General features: G+C 55.3%; 1 protein-coding gene across 6 annotated transcripts in view; it reads left to right on the forward strand.

Moving 5' to 3' along the window:
* The first annotated feature begins 3,769 nt into the window (after positions 1 to 3,769).
* The window catches only part of EEF2K (eukaryotic elongation factor 2 kinase), a 57,596-nt gene continuing 42,578 nt past the window's right edge, over positions 3,770 to 18,787 (forward strand). For 5 of the 6 annotated variants that reach the window (XR_009452447.1, XR_009452449.1, XR_009452448.1 and 2 more), the window contains exons 1-2: positions 3,772 to 4,130; positions 18,300 to 18,621. Coding sequence is in view for 1 of the 6 variants with exons in the window: in XM_059692051.1 (XP_059548034.1) it covers positions 18,376 to 18,621 (246 nt within the window). In the remaining 5 variants the exon portion in view is untranslated. Of the gene's footprint in view, positions 4,131 to 18,299; positions 18,622 to 18,787 lie in introns of all 6 variants that reach the window. The other variant, XR_009452451.1, reaches the window with a different exon arrangement.

The raw sequence follows: 18,787 nt of genomic DNA on the forward strand, positions 1-18,787 counted from the left end.
CAGCTGGGACTTGCACGTGGCAATGAGAGGACCCTGTCCTTTCATTAGTCCAAGACTTGAACCTAGCCAAGACACTGTACCCGCGCCCCATAGAACACAGCAATGTCCTAGACCCGTGGTCAGCAAACTGCGGCTCTTTGGCCCCTTCAGTGTGGCTCTTCCTAAGCTTAGGAGGACCCTAATTAAGTTAATAGCAATGTACCTACCTATATAGTTTATATTTTTAAAATTTGGCTCTCAAAAGAAATTTCAATCGTTGTACTGTTGATATTTGGCTCTGTTGACTAATGAGTTTGCCGACCACTGTCCTAGACAGGTAAGGAATGTCTAGAGGGGGTGTCTATAATAATTAAAGCATAATATGCAAATTGACTGAATGACCAAACAGCAGAATGACCATCCGAATGACCTTCCGGTAGACCATGCTATGACACACACTGGCGCCGGGCCAGCAAAAGCAAGTGTGATGTGATTGGTCGGGGGGGCCTGCCATTGCCTCATGATCACCCCACAGGGAGAGGCTCAGACCACCCTCTGCGTGGTGATTGATTGTGGAGCCCCAGCCGGGTGGGGGGGGCCTCCCTCTGTGGGTGATCATCTAGGGGCCCTGCGATCAATTGCCCCACAGAGGGAGGCCCAGGCCACTGGTCAGCAATGCTGTGGCGGGTGTGCGGGCCGTCCAGCGATCACCCTGCAGAGGGAGGCCCAGGCCAGCCAAGCGATCACACCCCACGCCTGTAGCCCACAGAGGAGGTGACTGGTGGCGGGGGCGGGGGAGCAGCACCGCACAGATGGCAAGCAGTGGCAGCGGCGGGGGAGCAGCACCGCACAGATGGCAAGCAGTGGCAGCGGTGGGGGCAGGGCCAGTTGCAGGCTGCCAGGGGAAGGAAAGCCCCAATAGGCCCTGATCTCCAGCCAGTCCTAGGGACCCTACCCAAGGGGTCCCAGATTACAAGAGGGTACAGGCTGGGCTGAGGGACACCCCTGTGATTGTGGGCCTCTAGTCTATCTACACTAATAAAAGAGAAACATGCAGCCAAAACCGGTTTGGCTCAGTGGATAGAGCGTCAGCCTGCGGACTGAAAGGTCCCAGGTTCGATCCCGGTCAAGGGCATGTACCTTGGTTACGAGCACATCCCCAGTGGGGAGTGTGCAGGAGGCCGCTGATCGATGTTTCTCTCCCATCGATGTTTCTAACTATCTCTCTCCCTTCCTCTCTGTAAAAAATCAATAAAATATATTTTAAAAAAAAGAGAGAGAAACATGCAAATTGGTGTCATTCTGCTACACCCACCAGCCAATCAGATGAGTATGCAAATTAACCCAACAAAGATGGTGGTTAATTTGCATATGCAGGCACCGCACGAAGACTGAAGACTGAAGAGGCTTGGCTTCTCTGCTGAGGCTGCAGCAGAGAAGCCAAGCCTCACTGCGGCCAGGGAGGGGAGAAGCCTAGCCTCGCTGCTGCAGCTGGACCAAAGGCCTGGGTCACGGGTGCCGGAGGAAAACTGGTGCCGGCAGCCAGAAGGAAGGCCTATTGCACGAATCTTCCGTGCCACGGGCTTCATCCTATCTAATAAAAGAGAAACATGGTAATTAGCGTACATCCGCTACCCTTCCCATTGGCTAACCAGCGAGATATGCAAATTAACTGCCAGCCAAGATGGCGGCCAGCAGCCAGGCAGCTTGAAGCTAACATGAGGCTTGCTTGCTTCAGTGGTGGAGGCTTGCAACGTTCCCCGCCTGCCTTGCCGGCCTCTGAGCTTGCAGTGTGAAACATTGTTACAAATATAGAAGCTAAACAAAACCCCAGAAACCTGCTTTCAGCCAGCTGGGATCTCAGAGCTGGAGTTGAAACAGTGTTTCGATTATAGAACCCAAACAAACCAGATACCTGCTTTCAGCAGCCGAGGCCTAAGAGCTGGAGCCAAGCCTCAGAGCTAAAGCTGTCCCAGAATAAAAAAAGAAAGAAAAAAAGTAGCAGTTGGGAGCTTCAGTCACCCGCCAGCCTGAAAACACCCCTCAGCCCCTCACCCAGACTGGCCAGGCACCCCAGTGGGGACCCCCACCCTAAAGGGTGTGTGACCAGCTGCAAACAGCCATAATCCCCTCACCCAGGCTGGCCAGGAACCCCAGTGGGGACCCCCACCCTGATCCAGGACACCCTTCAGGGCAAACCAGCCAGCCCCACCCATGCACCAGGCCTCTATCCTATATAGTAAAAGGGTAATATGCCTCCCAGCACCGGGATCAGCGGAGCCGCGAGGCCTCCTGGTACTGGGATCAGTGTGATAGGGGGCAGCGCCCAAACCCCCTGATCGCCCTGCGGCTCTGTGTGTGACAGGGGGCGGGGCCACAACCTCCCTATCAGCCCTGCTCTGTTCGTGACAGGGGAAGGCACCCCAACCCCTGATTAGCCCTGCTCTGTGCCTCATAGGGGGGAGCTCCCCAACCCCCTGAACGCCCTGCAGCTCTGTGTGTGACAGGGTGTGGCACCCCAACCCCCCCCCCCCCCCCCGCCATGGGCCCTGCTCTGTGTGTGACGGGGTAGAGCCATAACCTCCCCATCGGCCCTGCCCTGAGTGTGAGAGTGGCGGCGCCCCAACCCCCTGATCGGCCCTGCTCTGTGGGTGATAGAGGGCGGCGCCCCAACCCCCGCTCCACGAGCCCTGCTCTGTGTGTGATGGGGTAGAGCCATAACCTCCCCATTGGCCCTGCCCTGAGTGTGACAGTGGCGGCGCCCCAACCCCCTGATTGGCCCTGCTCTGTGCGTGACAGAGGGTGGTGCCGCAACCTCCCCATCGACCCTGCCTGAGTGTGACAGGGAGCAGTGCCCCAACCCCCCAATCGGCCCTACCCTGAGCGTGACTGAGGGTGGCATCACAACCTCCCAATCCGCCCTGCTCTGTGCATGACAGGGGTGGTGCCCCAACTCCCCAATCGGCCCTGCTCTGAGCCCGACCAGGGGCTGCACCTAGGGATTGGGCCTGCCCTCTGCCACCCGGGAGCAGGCCTAAGCCAGCAGGTTGTTATCTCCCGAGGGGTCCCAGACTGCAAGAGGGCACAGGCCGGGCTGAGGGACCCCCCTCCCCCCCTGAGTGCACAAATTTTTGTGCACGGGGACTCTAGTATATCTATATATGCCTAAGATGCAAGTTGTCCCCTCCAGAGTTCCACCAGGAGACAGGAGTGCAATGGCTAGCTGGCTATGATGTGCACTGACCACCAGGGGGCGAAGAATGAAGGAAGGCCCCAATCCGCCCTGATCACCTGCCAGGCCTAGGGACCCTACCCTGCATGAATTGCAGGCACGGGGCCTCTAGTTAATTAAATAACCACACAAATAACTGCAATGGTCAAAAGTGCCTAAATTTAACAAAGCAGAAATCAGGGGAACAAAAGCAATTTTCTATCATAAAAATATTCCAAGATTATGTATAGAAATTTATACAACGAGATGGGATTACTAGTGATTTTGGAAAGGATGCAAATGCAGGAACTAGGCAGGCAGAGGAGAAAATGGGAAGGCGAGGCGGTGGCTGCCTTTTCTGGAATTCCGCGGAGAGGGAGTCCTTCCCCTCCCCCACCCGTGGGTGCTAGGCCCACCCCCTACGTTAGGTACCACCGGGGCGCTGGAGCCGGAACACTTGCGCGGCTGCGGCGACCGGCACTCGGGCGGGGCCAGGAGTGATGCGGAGGCAGGCGGAGGGGGGCAGAACACGTGACAGCCACGCGGTGCACCCGCCGGAACACAGCCCCGCCCCAGCCCCAGCCCGGCGCCGACCAACTCCCGCACACCCAGCCCCGCGGCTGCCACGGCTCAGCAGACGGTCGCCTGCGCTCGCGCCCCTGCACGCGCCCAGCGCCTCGGATCTTCCAGCGGCCCCGCGCGCTCCTCGCGCCCCAGGATCGTTCCGGCGGCCCCCGCGCCCCGCGATCGTTCCGGCGGCCCTCGCGGCCCTCGCTGCCTCCCCGGCCCGCCGGCCCGCGCGCCCGGCTCGCCGCTCCCCGGCACTCTCGGGGGGCCCGCCCGCCCTGCACCCTGGAGCACCGGGCTACCAGCCTCTACCACCTCCTCTGGATCCTCGCGGCCGTGAGCATCGGCCGCCGCTCCTGTCCGCCCGAAGGAGGTAGGAGCGGCTGCAGCTGGTCGGGCTTGTGGGCGCGGGCGCTGCAGGACCAACTCCCCCACCCCCACCCCCACCCCCGGGGCGGCCGGTACCCCGAGCACGCTGGGCCTGGGGCTTGGAAGTGGGACCCGAGGCCGCGCAGAAGGCCAGTGTTGGGAGCGCTTCTCCTCTGGTTAAACTCTGGGGCTCGGTGCTGGCCTCTGTAAAATTGGGGGCGTCGCGCAGGTTAACGGCGGCGTCTATTAGGAATACGCTTGGCACGCGAAGGGCCGGGAGAGGCTGCTTGGGTCCCCCGCCCAGGGCCGCAGAGGATGGGGACAGCGTTGCCGTCCGGTCGCTTTGCAGGGCCCGCAGCCCCATCCCCGCCCCCCCGCCCCCCCCCCCCCCATCAGCAGGACTCCCGGAACCTCGAGGACAGCGCAGACGCGCCTTGCAGCGTCGTTGGCTGTGGGAGTCGGTGGTTAGCTCGGTGGAGACGTGCGCCAAAGGGCGGGGCGGGCCTGAGCGGGGCGGGGCGGGCCTGCGGGTAAGGCCCGGCCCAGTTGCGTCTGCGCCCGAGTGTGACAGATGAGCTTGCGCGGGAGGCCTCGCCTGGCGCTGGGGCCACTCCGCCGGGAAGGCAGTGGCTTCGTGCCCTCTGATGTTCAGGAGGAGGAGCGAGGCCCGGGGGGTCCAACGGGAGACTCTAATGATTAGACTCCTGAGCAAGACGGACTCAGTGAAAGCGAACACAGAGCAAGCGGCGGGAGGCCGATGGTGCCTGCGGTGTGGTGGGGGCGGGGCGGCTGGTGGAGGGCGGCTTCCTGGAACGGGAGCTGCAGCAGCGGAGCTGGAGAGGCCTGCGGAGGAGGAGGGAGGGTTCAGACACCGCGGGGTGCGGGTGTCCTCCGCTGCAGCCGACATTCATTCCCCTGCTCATGTGCGAATTCCACAAATGCAGTCACACTTGATGACTTCAGGTGTAACATGGTTGGGATTGCCATCCCCCTTCCTCGCAGCTCCTTCGCAAAGGGGTGGGTCCTCTGGGGTCTCCCAAGTTCTCATCCTCCGCAGGGGCGGCGGCAGGAAGTCAGGGCCTGCTGATCAGTTGAAATGTTCTCAATGTATGTGTAATTGTTGGGGGAAAGCCCCAAAGGCTAAATTCAGGATCAATTCCTAAGAACTGACAGGAAGCCTTATTCAAATTCATAAGAGCTTTTTTTTTAAAAAAAAAAAAAAGAAAATTAAATTGATTTTAGAGAGGGAAGAAGGGAGAGAGAGAGAAAGAGAGAGAAACAAGGATATGAGAGAGAAGCGTCCATCAGTTGGCTCCCCTCCCAACCCGGGACCTCCCAGTGCACAGGACAGTGCTCTAACCCGCTGCACCACCGGCCAGGGCCATGAGAGCTTTACTGGGAGAAACCTACACGCACAGGTGAAGCATGTATGTAAGCCTCCCCTGTTTAAAGCTCCAGGACCCTAAAAACCTGGCGCTATGCCCCCATTTACCAGCAAGGGCCTGACTCCTGAGCCACCAGCCTGAAGCCCCCAAAAGACTGTGGACAGAGCCTCTTCTTTCTACCCCCCCCCCTCCCGTGGTTGATGGCTATCTGCTGAAGAGAGGGGGTCTTTGCAAGGTCCGGGGGGTGAGTGGGGCTTGTTTGTTTTTTGTTTGTTTTAAAATATATTTTTATTGATTTCAGAGAGGAAGGGAGAGGGGAGAGAGAGGAACATTAATGATGAGAGCAAATCATTGATCAGCTGCCTCCTGCACGCCCCCCAATGGGGACTGAGCCAGCAACCCAGGCATGTGCCCTTGACCAGAGTCGAACCTGGGACTCTAGTCTGCAGGCTGATGCTCTATCCACTGAGCCAAACCAGCTAGGGGTGCGGTGGGGGGGAGGGGGGGGGAATCAGTTTTGCTGACCAAGAAGCTTCAGACTGTTACCCTCGACACTGAGAATTTTCTAGAAGAAGATGGTTATAGTGACCACCATGGGATGAAAGCCGCTTGGGCCGTAAAGTCTTTCTGGATTAAACTCTGGTAGCTAAGGCTGATGGGCATGAGCAAGAAAGCTTCAGAGAGGAAGGGGCGGGTCCCACACATGCTGATGATAACGGGCAGGTGACCGTCCTCGGGTCCCCAACGTACCCGAGAAGCATTTCGAATCTCTGGAAAGTCAGAGGGTGGGCAGTGCTCCGTTCTTCGGCCGGGACACTTTCTGGGCCTTGCAAGGACTCCTCAGGGAGCAGTTGAAAAACAAGTGGTTTGACTGCAGAAACTTTCCCTGGGCCAGTGCTGGGGCTGGAGGGAGTGCACGCGAAAAGCAGCCAGGGTGTGTAAACACAGCGCTGGGCCTCCCGGAGTTTAACTGAGGGGGTTGGAGCGAGCCTGGGGGTTTGCTCAGGTTCCCAGTGAGGCTGCCCCTGCTGCTCGTGGCCCCAGGACCGCGCTTTTAGGCCTGGGTTAGCAGGTGAGGACTGAGGGGACGCCGCGGGTCAGCCGGCACTGGCTTCAAACCCGACTCCTCCACTTCCCACCTGTGTGCTTGGGGCCCCTGAGTGACTGACAGAGCCCCTGCCTCCAGCCGCCCCTGGTGGTTGGGGGCTGTCTGCTGCAGAGAAGGGGGCCCTGGATCCTTTCTGTTCCTGCACTTCCTGCACTTCCTCCTCTGCAGGATGAAGCGAATAGCGCCTGTCACCTAGGGACCCGGAGGGTTTCCTGGAGGAGATGACATCTAAGCTGAAGCCAGAGGGATACGCAGAGGAGTTGGCCAGGGATGGGTGGGGGGAGGCGGGCTGGGACGTGTGTCAAACAGAGGGCCCGTCGTGAGAGAAGCTCCGGGATCGGGAGCCCCTGTCCTCCAGGGAGCTGAGAGGAGTGACGAAGCGGGCACTTTGAGATACTGAAATGCTGCGAATCCGTTCCAGGCTGTCTCAGGGCAGGATCGCAGTGGAGGGGACACGACCAAGGGTGGGCGGGGAGCGGGGGAATGGGCTGTTGAGGTGGGCTTGGAAGCAGCCCATATCCCATTGGCCCCCAGGCAGTCACATGGTCCCAGCTAGATGCAAAAGGTGCTGGGAAATGTAGTCCCTGGCTGGGCAGGGGCGCACAGCTTCCTGCCTGCCACAGTGGCCTTTTCTGTCCCCTGGCCACCTCTCTCAGTTCTTTACCTTGCTCGCTCCGCGCCACGTTCTTGATTGAGTGAATATTACAGATGAGGAAGCTGAGGTTCTGTGAGGGGAAGTCATTTGCCCAACGCCACTCAGCTAGTAGTAGCAGAGTCAGGACCTGAACCCAGACCTGTTTGTCCCAAAAGCCTGGTCAGGCCAGATCCTAGTCTTGGGTGCTTTTTGAGGGCCTCCCCATGATGCAGGCTTTCCTACTCAGGAGCTTTTGAAACTGGATGACAGTAGGTCTGGGCTGCCTGTCACCACTTGAGCCCGTTAAGCAGAGACAGGGTTGAATCATGTGTGAGCGTGTATTCTAACACTGCCGGCAGCGTGAGAGGGCAGCAGGTCAGCCGTGAACGTCTGTTCTGCGCCCCCATAAGCCAGCAGCTTATATTGGATAGGAGGACAAAGATCACATGGGGAGGTAGGCAAAGGGAATTAGAATAGTTATTACAGGCATAGGGAAGTAGGCAAAAGGAATAAAAGTGGGTAAATGGTTACAGATTACAGGCAGTGTGACTGGGCGTTGCAAAGAGCCAGTGCCTTCTGGACTCCATTGTTTCAGCAACAAGGTTGTTAATCTTTCTATGATAGGCAGTTCCTGGTGAGAATGGACCGCGTTCAGGTTCACTCCCGGGTCCCGGGGAGTACATCTCCCAGCCGGATCAGGATGTGCTTTCTTTAATCAGAACAAAGCACGCACAGTTAACGGAACATGATTAATATTTCCTATAACTACAGCTCGTCCCCATTATTCTATTTCTGCCCCTAACACTGCCAGGCTAATTAACCCCCAGACACCGGGTGGTTATAGCCCCATAGTCCCTCCACTCCCAGCCTGCAGTGCCCATTGTATCAGCAGAAGTTGCCCAGTTTCTCCAGTTACTTGTGAGTTCATGCCGCATGCATTTACGCAGGACCTAGTGTGTGCGTGCCTGGTGCTCTGCACTGGGAGACAGAGGAGAATGAGACATGGCCCCTTTTGTTCGGGGCGCACGGGGCTGGCCCCTGAGGGGGAGGCCGTGTAAACAGGGCTCCCCCTGAGAAGTGAGACAAGTTGTGTCCCTGGTTTCCTGGTGTACACGGTGTTCTGGTACATGATCAGGGCACCCAGCGAGTCATTAAAAATTAATATTCAAACTCTCATGTGCATGTTGTTAAAGCTATAATGAGCATAATTTGTGCTTTGTGTTCTAAAGTGTGTTTTTCTGGTTTTTAAAAACGGGGTATAGTCTTGCACCGTCACAGTTTTGTTTGAAGAAAGCCCTGGGTCTGGCAGCGGTTTGTACGCGCTTCAGCAGTGCCAGGCTGAACTTGGCTCCTTGCTTCGTCAGTGAGTACGTTCATGTCTCCTCGTTCTGGTGTGTGTGGAGATTGGCTTTTAGGAGGGGAGGAGAGTGGGTGCGGAGGCTTCTTGGAATTCCACCAGAATCGTCTCGGCAGGTCTCTCAGCCTCGGCACTGTGGGCAGTTGGCTAGACAGTCGTGTGCTGTGGGGCCGCCCGTGCCTGTAGGGTGCTCAGCAGCGTCGCTGGTCCCGACCTGTTAGCAGTCAGTTACCACCCCAGAGCGTGACGACCAGAAAGGTCTCCAGACACGGCCACGCGTCCCCTTGTTGGCAACATTGCCCACGTCGAGACGACTCTCTGGACGGTCCTTGTTTCCTGTCACGACTGTAGCAAATCCCAAACTGGTGGCTTAAAACAACACCGATTTCTTCTTCCAGTGGTTCAGGAGGTCGGAAGTTCAAAAGTCGGCGTGCCAGCGGGGCTCTGTTCCTTCTGGAGGCTCCAAGGAAAGGTGTTTCCTCGCCGTTCCCAGCTTCCAGAGCCATGCATCCCTTTTCTGTGGCCCTTCTGTCCGCCTCCAAATCAGCCACCTAGACCTTCTCCACGGCACCCTCCACTGTCACTCTTTCTCTAACACCAGCCTCCTCTTGTAAGGGTCCTGTGATTACAGCGGGCTTACCGGGTGACCCAGGACCATCTCCCTATCTCAGCACCTTTAATTTAATCACATCTGCAAAGTTGCCTTTGCCATGAAAGAGAAATATTCACAGATTCCAAAGATGAGGACATGGATGGGGCCATTGTTCTGTCTGCCACATAGACTGTTGGTTTCCGGGAATAATGGAAATACGTGTGGAGGGGCTGGGCGGAGGGAAGTGACTTGGGGAGCAGGGGGATGGGGCTGGCAGGGCACAACAGCAGCTGGTACTTTTGAGCTCCAGTTCTCTGGTAGGCGCCATGTGCTTGATCTCATCAGTTTCTCAGAGCCACTCCGGGTTGGTTCTGCCCTAGTTGTACAGACAAGAGAACCTCCCGGGGAGCTTTCTGGAAGAGGTAAAAGTTTGAGTTGGGTCTGGAAGGGAACGAAGGGGTTTGGCAGCAAGTGAGGCAGCCATTCTCACTCACAGGGAAGAGGGTCCTTGGGGGTGACGGGCAGGGAGGTGTGCGTGGCTGTGACTGGCGATGTGGCTGTGACTGGCGATTAGTTCTTGGTCGGGGCAAGTGGGGGAGATGATATGCAGGGAGGGGCAGGTGGGTGTGCACATCTGTAAATCAGTTCTTTCAATCTGACATACACTGTATTATTTCTCACGGTAGTTTAAATTTTTTAAAATCTGATTTTTAGAGAGAGAGGAAGGGGAGGAATAGAGAGATGGAAACATCAGTGAGAAACTTCATCGATAGGCTGCCTCCAGCACACCCCCTACTGGGATTGAGCCCAAAACCCAGGCGTGTGCCCTGACCGGGAATCAAAGGGTGACTTCTTGGTTCCTGGGTTGAGGCTCAACTGCTGAGCACCCTGGCTGGGCGCTCACAGCAGTTGAACTAAATGTTTACGTGTGAGCGCCCACCACATGCTGGGGCACAGGTAGTAATAAGACGCCAACTTGAAGTCCTGGCTGGGGGCTTGGCTAGGGAATCCCAGGGCTGCATGGTGGTCACCACTTCCACCTCCCGCCTCCGATAAGGAAATGCAGCGCCGCCAGGAGATGCATTTGATTGGCACCTGCTGGTCCTGCTCAGTGCCAGTGGCTGAGGCGCCACTGTGTAGACAGGGCCACCTTCTAACGGGGATTAGGAATGCAGGCCCGGCCATGTGGTGACAGGGCACAGGGTCTCTCACTGTCCTGGGCTTTGGTTTTTGTTTGGTTTTTCGGCAGCTTTGTTGACTTAGAAGTGACAAGTTGCTGTTATATGAATTGAAGGTGTCCCGTGTGACGCTTTGACAGGTGTCTCCATGGCGAATTGGTTACCACAATCAAGCTAACTACCACCCCCTCCTCACAGTTACCTGTGTGTGTGGTGAGAGCACTCGGGACCCGCTCCCTTAGCGGGCCTCTGCTTACCGTGCGGTACGGCCAGCGGCAGCCACCCGCTGTGCACGCATCTCCAAGGCGGGCTCACGCCTCTTGCGTAACCGAAGCTTTGTACTGTGTGGCCACCGTCTCCATTTCCCACCCCAGCCCCTGGCCGTTCTGTCTGCTTCGGTGAGGTTGGCTTTTTAGCTTCTATGTATAATATAAGTGAGGTCGTGCAGGACTTGTCTTTTTGTGTCTGGCTTATTTCACTTAATAATGCCCTTCAGGTATGTCCATGTTGTTTCGAATGAAAGGATTTCCTTTTATTTCTAGACCGAATACTGTTCCATCGTATATGCACCCCCGTGTCCTCACCCATCACCCGTCCATGGACAGGTTACTAGTATGTCCGTGTCTTCTCGTGAACCGCGCCGCAGCGAGCGTGGCCGGACGCCTCAGAGAGGCGTTCTTTCTGGTTTGGAGGAAACTGGGGGCTCAGTCGGGAGCCCCAGCTGTGCAGCCAGGGCAGCCAGCTCTGCTGGGTTGCCGTCCCCGGGCCCCTCGGAGGGCAGCCCCTTCTCCGCCTTGCAGCTCCTGTCATGGGCAGATGAGAAAGTCTACGTCAAGTGCTTAGCGTGGTGCCGGGTTGCAGCCAGCTGTGCACATGTGTATGTGTCTGCCTATTTAGGAAAAATGCGCGTTGTTGAGGTCGATAGGAGCAAAGGTCTCTTCTGCCTTGTCACTCATTTGCAGCACAAAGCCACATCCTTCCTTCCTTCTCGCGGTGCGAGGAGCTCACACTAAACTGAGAGGAAACCCATAGCTCCTCTGGTTCGTGGAGTAAGAGAGCTTGGCCTGGTGTCTAGGGGCCAGGAGAAGACCGGCCGTCTGGGGTGCCATGGGAAGGGAAGGGAAGTGAAGGCTCATTTATTACACCTGGCATTCAACAGATAGGACCAAACGAGATAAGTGAAGAAATAGCAGAACACCCGTGTTATTAGAGACGGGACGCTGGCTCCCACGAGTGGCATCCAGAACGACCGGAAGTGCTGTCTCTGCGGGTGGGAGGCCGGCGGACCGGGACCAGGACCGGAAGTGCTGTCTCTGCGCGTGGGAGGCCGGCTGCCCGGGACCGTTGCAAAGGTTGTTCACGGGAGCCCGGCAGGAGCCCGCCCGCATGGTCACACGCAGGGGCCCTAACAGGACAGCAGTGCTGTTTTTAACCAGGTGCTTTAATAAAAGTGTTATTTCTTAAGTACACAGAAATAACATACAGTGGCCCTGCGTCCTGGCGAGTTTGGACAAACCCTCTGTGTGGCCCACCAAGTTGTTCCTGCCGCCACAGGCCAGCGTTCTTCTTTTTTTTTTTTTTTAATAATCTTTTTATATACATATATATTTTTTTATTGGATTTTTACAGAGAGGAAGGGAGAAGGATAGAGAGTCGGAAACATCGATGAGAGAGACACATCGATCAGCTGTCTCCTGCACGCCCCCTACTGGGGATGTGCCCGCAACCAAGGTACATGCCCTTGACCGGAATCGAACCCGGGACCCTTCAGTCTGCAGGCCGGTGCTCTATCCACTGAGCAAAACCAGCCAGGGCCAGGCCAGGGTTCTTGTCTTGTATGCAGAAGTCCGGGTGGTAGTTTGGCTTCAGCCACCTTTGGATTTAGGGTCTCAGGTGATGTCATCACTGTTCATTTTTCTCTGTCTCTTGTTCTTTTTTCCTTTTCATTGAATTTTTGGGGGGGACACTGGTTAGCAAAATTATACAGGTTTCCGGTGTACAGCTCTCCATCGTCTGCACGCTGCACTGTGTTTCTCTCTTGTTCTGCTCTCCACCAGACGTCAGCTTTGTTCCCTGGTGGCCTCAGTCCCTGGGAACTCAGATGCGTGTCCTGTCGTTCAGCCACTCAGGCCAAAGCTCCCGGCTTAGCTGTGATTGGGTCAGGTTGGTTTGGCTTGAGTCACATGCCCACCTCTGAGCCAGTCACCGTGGCTGATACCAAACTCTATTCTGCTTAGACCTGGGCCAGGTGGCACCCGGGGCCTAGGCGGTGGGTCCCCAACCCCAGGTACATGGCCTGAGAGCAGACGGTAGGCACGTCCCCGAACAGAAGCAGGTGCACGACACCAGGGGGCCCTAAGGCACCCGTCCTCTGTGGCTGCAGCAAGGACCAGAGTGTGGCGGGCCGGCTCAGTGCAGGCCATATTGGCTCAGGCGCTGGTTCCCAGCGTGGGCGGCGGGGAGTTCAGCTCCTTTCTACAGCAGGAAGGCAGCTCCTGGGGGTGTGAGGAGCCCCGAGGAGGACGAGCAGCCTTGACCAGGGCATTGCAAGCACAGTTCCTGCCCCAGCGGCTGCCAGGGGAGCCCTTAGCAGCGAGACCCAGTGAGCACAGCGATTCCGTGGCCAGAGCCTAAAATAGCCTGATCCCCGCGGAACCCTGAAGAAGCGGGGTTGGCTGCTAACCAGACATCCAGCCAGACCTAGTGGCAGCGCCAGGGCGTGGGCTCAGGGCTGCCTGGCGCAGAACCCAGCTCAGCTGCAGCTTCCCGGTGTGTGGGGCCTGAGTGAGGGCAGAGGGAACCTTCCCGAGAGTCCTGCTGTCTTGGGAGCTGGGTTCTGCTCCTGGCCTCAGTCTCCTGCTCGCAGGAACAGGGAAGCCCCGTTAGATGGAGGTTGTTAGGAAGCCGATGCCCTGGTTAGTGTGGGCGCAGGCAGTGTGGGGCTGAGCGTGGGCCACTGGGGGCTCCTCGCCCGCCTGGGAGGGTCCAACACCCTCCAGTGCCCCGGCGTCATGGGCAGATGTGGGAGCAGCTGTCACATTAGGACTCTGGGTTGCGGCCACAGGTTTCCTGGACCGACCTACCCAGGCATCAGCCTGTCACAAGAGATGTGATGTGGCTTTTTATAATATGGGAGAGAGGGGCTACTGGAACATAGAGAATTAGCAAGTCGTAAGGAAAAAATTATAGTAGGCTATACAAAGTTACATAGCAAAGTCTGAAGATTGTCAGCCCAGGGCTACCATGCTGCCTCCAGATGTAAGATTCAGCCCGGCCGCCATGGCTCAGTGGTTGAGCGTCAGCCTAGCAACCAGGAGGCACATGCCCGGTTCCAGGCTCAATCCCCAGTGGGGGCGTGCAGGAGGCAGTCAATCGATGATTCTCTCTCATCGTTGGTGCTTCTATCTCTCTCTCCCTCTCCCTTCCTCTCTGAAATCAATAAAAATATATTTTTAAAAAATGCTCAAGCCCCCCTAATTTAAGAAAACGAAAACACAAGACATAATAAACAAATAAATAAAAACCCTTCCCTATAGTTGAAAACAGTCCTACTTATATCCTCTTGGCCAGAACTTGGTCACATGGTCACACTGAACTACAAAGGAACCCGGGAAAAGTAGAACTCAGTCTAAGTGGCCATGTTCTTAGGCAAAAACCAGTGATTCTGTTACTAAGAAAGAGCAAACAGTTGCTGGGGGACAGTTAGCAGGCGGCTGCTACAGCTGCATTAAGAGCAAATTTATGACAACTGAAGAGCCATGGCACAGACCTGCTCACTCAGCTCTGGCATACATACCAAGCGCCTGCCGAGGCCAGGGCCCCGTGCCCGGCGCACAGCTGCTCCTGTTCTCCAGGCCGGGGAGGGCGGCAGGCCTGTGGTGGACGGGGCCACGGACCGGGGTTCTGGGGACAGTTCCCCTGTGAACTGGCTGCCATGGAACCTCCCTCAGGACACTGACCTTCGCAGCCCCCTTCACCACGGGGGAGCTGGGGAGGTGAATTCATCTGGTCAAGGTGGCCAGCAGTCCAGGCCCTTAACCACTGCTCTGAGCACTGGTTAGCACTGCCTGGAGGGCTGCAGGCCGAAGCCTGGCTCCTCCCCGGCATCATCCGGCCCAGACGCCCGTGACCCGGCTGGGCCTACTCTCAGCTCCAGGCTCCCCGCCGTGTTGTCTGCAGAGATCCTGGCCATGGGCTGACCAGGGCAGAGCAGGCACTGGGGCTGGGAGAGCGGCCCAGGGAAGTGTTGGTGACAGGATGAGTGGCTCAGGCACTGGATCCAGGCAGTGACCTTGCCTTGCCCTGAGGGTAAGATACACAGATTGTCAAGCTGAGTGAAGTCAGTAGGGGGGATGCATTGAGGAAGAAGAAAGAACAGTAACAAAACGAGGGACTGACGGAGGCAGAGTGCAGCGCTAGGTAAAGCTGAGCCGTGTCCTGAGGTGTCAGGTCAGGTTGATGGGTGTGCGCTGGCTTGGGATGTAAGTGCGTTTGCTGCTGGGGTGACCCTCAAGCAAGTGCCCACCTTGGATCTGGAACCCCCTGTCCACAGAGAGAGCTGTTAAGCATAATTGGAATCATTGCTTTGATCTAACATTTTAAAAAACATTTCACCTATTTATTATTTTATATTGAAGGCGACCCAGTTTTGTAGAAAAGTGAAAACAGTATGGAAATGTGCTGTTTTATCCTAACCCTGAAAAGCTCCCGCCAGCCCCACAGTCCATCACAGGGCTGGCGAGTTTTTGTGGGTCTTTGTGGAAAGTTTTGCTGCTTCTACAAACATCCTTTTCCTTTTTTATTTTTTAAAATATGGTTTTATTCATTTTTAGAGAGAGAGAAACATCGATGAGAGAAACATCATCCATCGGCTGCCTCCTGCACGCACCTCGACTGGGGACCGAGCCCCCAAACTAGGCATGTGCCCTGACTGGGATCGAACTGTGACCTCTTGATTCATAGGTTGATGCCTAACCATTGAGCATGCCCGCTGGGCTCATCTATTCTTTTGTAACTTGTATTTTTGGTGTTATTTCTAAGAAGTCTTTGTCTAACCAAGGTTACAAAGATTTTCTCCTATATTTTCTTCTGATAAAGTTTTAGATCTTAAAGTCCTTGATCCATTTGAGTTAACTTTTGTGTACTCTAAGGAAGGAGTTCAACTTCATTCTTTTTCAGTGTGGATCCATTAGTCCCAGCTCCAGTTGCTGAAAAGATTATTCTTTCCCTATTGAATAGTCTTGGTAACCTTGTCAAAAGTCAGTTGGCCATAAATGTGAAGTTTCATTTCTGGAGTCTCAGTTTCATTCCATTGATCTAGATCTCTGTCCCAGTTGTCTTAATCACTGTAGCTTGGTTTTGAATTCAGTATGACTCCTCCAACTTTGTTTTGCTTTTTTCAGAATTGTATTGGCTATTCTGAGTCCCTTGAATTTCCATGTGACCTTTAGGACTTGTTTGTCAGTTTCTTCAAAGCAGCCAGCTCAGATTTTGATAGTGATTGGGTTGAACCTATAGATCAGTTTGGGGAGTACTGTCCTCTTAACAATATAAATCTTCTGAACACAGATGTCTTTCCATTTATTTAGATCTTTAATTTCTTTGGACATGCTTTGTTTTCGTTGTACAAGTCATGCACTTGTTTTGGTAAGTGCAATTATTTTCTTAATTTCATTTCTGATTGTTCATTGGTAGTATATAGAAATAATACTGATTTTTGTTCATCAGCCTTGATGAACTCTTTCTTGACTATCTTTGCATGCCTGTGTGTATCCAGAGCTCGCACTGTTGACAATCCCAAAGCCTTTCCTGGTTTGGGCAGGCCTCCATGGATGAGCACTGGGCTGTTACCAAGAACCTCTGAGGGCCCCTCACTCATTCCGGGGACATGAATTGAGTGCCCACTCTGCCGGGCACTCTTTGAAGCACTGGGACATCCTATATAATAAAAGGCTGATATGCAAATTGACAGAAGGATGGAATGACTGGTCACCATGATGCGCACTGACCACCAGGGGGCAGATTCTCAATGTAGGAGCTGCCCCCTGGTGGTCACTGCGCTGGGAGTGCAGCTCAGCCAGAAGCCGGGCTCACAGCTGGTGAGCTCAGCGGTGGTGGCAGAAGCCTCTCCCGCCTCCACAGCCTTGGCCTTCCCCTGAGGGGTCCCGGTCTGCGAGAGGGCACAGGCTGAGCTGAGGGATCCCCCCCTGAGTGCACGAATTTTGTACACCGGGCCTCTAGTCTATACTAATAATAGCCTAGGTGGCATCCTGCCCTCACATCGTCACAAGATGGCTGCGCGCACAGAGGAGGCGGGGCCCAGTGTCTCTACCGCCTTGCGCGGAGGAGGCGGGTCACGACTGGGGAGGGCAGTTGTGGGCGATCAGGCTGGCAGGGGAGGGCAGTTGGGGGGATCAGGCCAGCAGGGGATCAGGCTGGCAGGCAGAAGCAGTTAGGGGCAATTAGGCAGGCGAGCAGTTAGGAGCCAGTGGTCCCAGATTTGAGAGGGTGCAGGCTGGGCTGTGGGACACTCCATGCATGAATTTTGTGCACCGGGCCTCTAGTAGACAATAAATGAGTGAATGAGATGATTTCAGTCTGGGAAAATCTATGAAGAAAGTAAAACAGACTATATGCTAGGGGAGTGACTAGTTATGCGTTTGAGAGGGGTTTTTTGTTTATAATAATTTTTTATTTTTCAAATACAGTGGATGTTCAATGTTATATTAGTTTCAGGAGTACAGCATAGTGGTTAGACCTTTATATAACTTACAAAGTGATCCCCCTGATAAGCCTAGTACCCACCTGGTACCATACTCAGTTATTACAATATGATTGCCTATCTTCCCTATCCCTGTGACTGTTTTGTAACTACCAGCGATGTACTTCTTAATCCCTTCATTTTTTCACCCATCCCCCGAACAGCCCGTCCATCTGGCGCTCCTCAAATATTCTCTGTATCTGTGAGTCTGTTTCTATTTTGTTTGTTTACTTTGTTCTTTAGATTCCACATGTAAGTGAGATCATGGGGTATTGGTCTTTTCTCTGTCTGACTTATTTCACTCAGCACAATGCCCTCTAGGTCCATCCATGTTGTCACAAGTGGTAATATTTCATTCTTTTTTTTTTTTTATGGCTGAACAGGATTCCATTGTATATATGTAGCACCACTTTTTTATCCAGTTGTCTACAGGTGGGCATGGGTTGCTTCCATATCTTGGCTATTGTACATAATGCTGCAATGGACATAAACACGCAGATATCTTTACAAATTACTATTTTGGGATTGCTGGGTCGTGAGGTTGTTCTGTTTGTAATTTTTTGAGGAATTTGAGGGGTTCTTTGAATTGAGTCGGGGAATATTCCTAGAAATGTGGCTTTTGAGCTGGGATCCAGATGACGAGGAAGAACTGTGTTGGAAGATTAGGAGGGTTGTTCCTGGCATGAGCAACAGCAAGAACAGGCCCTGAGGTGGGAATAGGTTCCCATGCTCACAGATGGGAGAGAGCAGTGGGCGTGGGGGGCCGCCACAGCTGGAGGAGACCAGGCAGAGGCCAGGTCACTCGGGCCTGGGCCCTGCGAAGGCACTGAGATTGTACCAAGAATGTGGAGAGGAGCTGAGGGCGAGTTGGGCGGGGGAACCCTTGATCTGAGTGTCCTGAGAAGATCACTCTGGTTGTTTAAGGCAGTGCTTCGTTCCCTGCCTTGTTTATGCGCTGAGTTCTTGGAAGCAGGATTGCTGGTCGCCGAGTTTGTACATTTGAAATGCTCCTACCTGCCGCCCGCCAGGTGCCTCCCACAGGGCCGCGGTGGCCTTCAGTCTGAGCTTGCAGCTCTTGTCACCAGCGGCGTGCAGATGAGGTGCCGGTGCGCCAGCCTCCACCCGGCCCCAGCACCCACATTCGTGCTTCCCTTTGCAGGGCCTTCTCCGCAGCAGCTGCCCAGGAACTCTGGCTGTGCCACCCCCCCCTTGGGTACCACGGGCACCCTGGGAGCATGGCCGACGAAGACCTCATCTTCCGCCTGGAAGGCGTTGGCGGCAGCCAGACCTCCAGGGCCGGCCATGACGGGGACTCTGACACAGACAGCGACGACGACGACGAGTACTTCATCTGCCCCATCACCGATGACCCCCGGGCACACCAGCGTGGCAGCTGCCAGGTTGGTGACTACTGCAGCGACCTAAGGAAAAGCGAGCAGCACGGCTTCGGCGCCTCCCCGGGGAGCTCCTACAAGATCAAGGTGAGTGGATCGCGGCCCCGCCGGCCCCAGCCCAGGTCACCCCCAGGGACGGGCCGTCGGGTCTCTCCTGTGTTCCAGCCGGGGCAGCGTGTACATTCTGGGCCTGAGTCTGTGCCTGTTAAGCTGATGGCTGGCTTAGAGTAGTGTTTCCAAAGAGCAGCTCGGA

This window comes from Myotis daubentonii, chromosome 4, assembly GCF_963259705.1.
Source record: "Myotis daubentonii chromosome 4, mMyoDau2.1, whole genome shotgun sequence".
Taxonomy (NCBI): Eukaryota; Metazoa; Chordata; class Mammalia; order Chiroptera; family Vespertilionidae; genus Myotis; species Myotis daubentonii.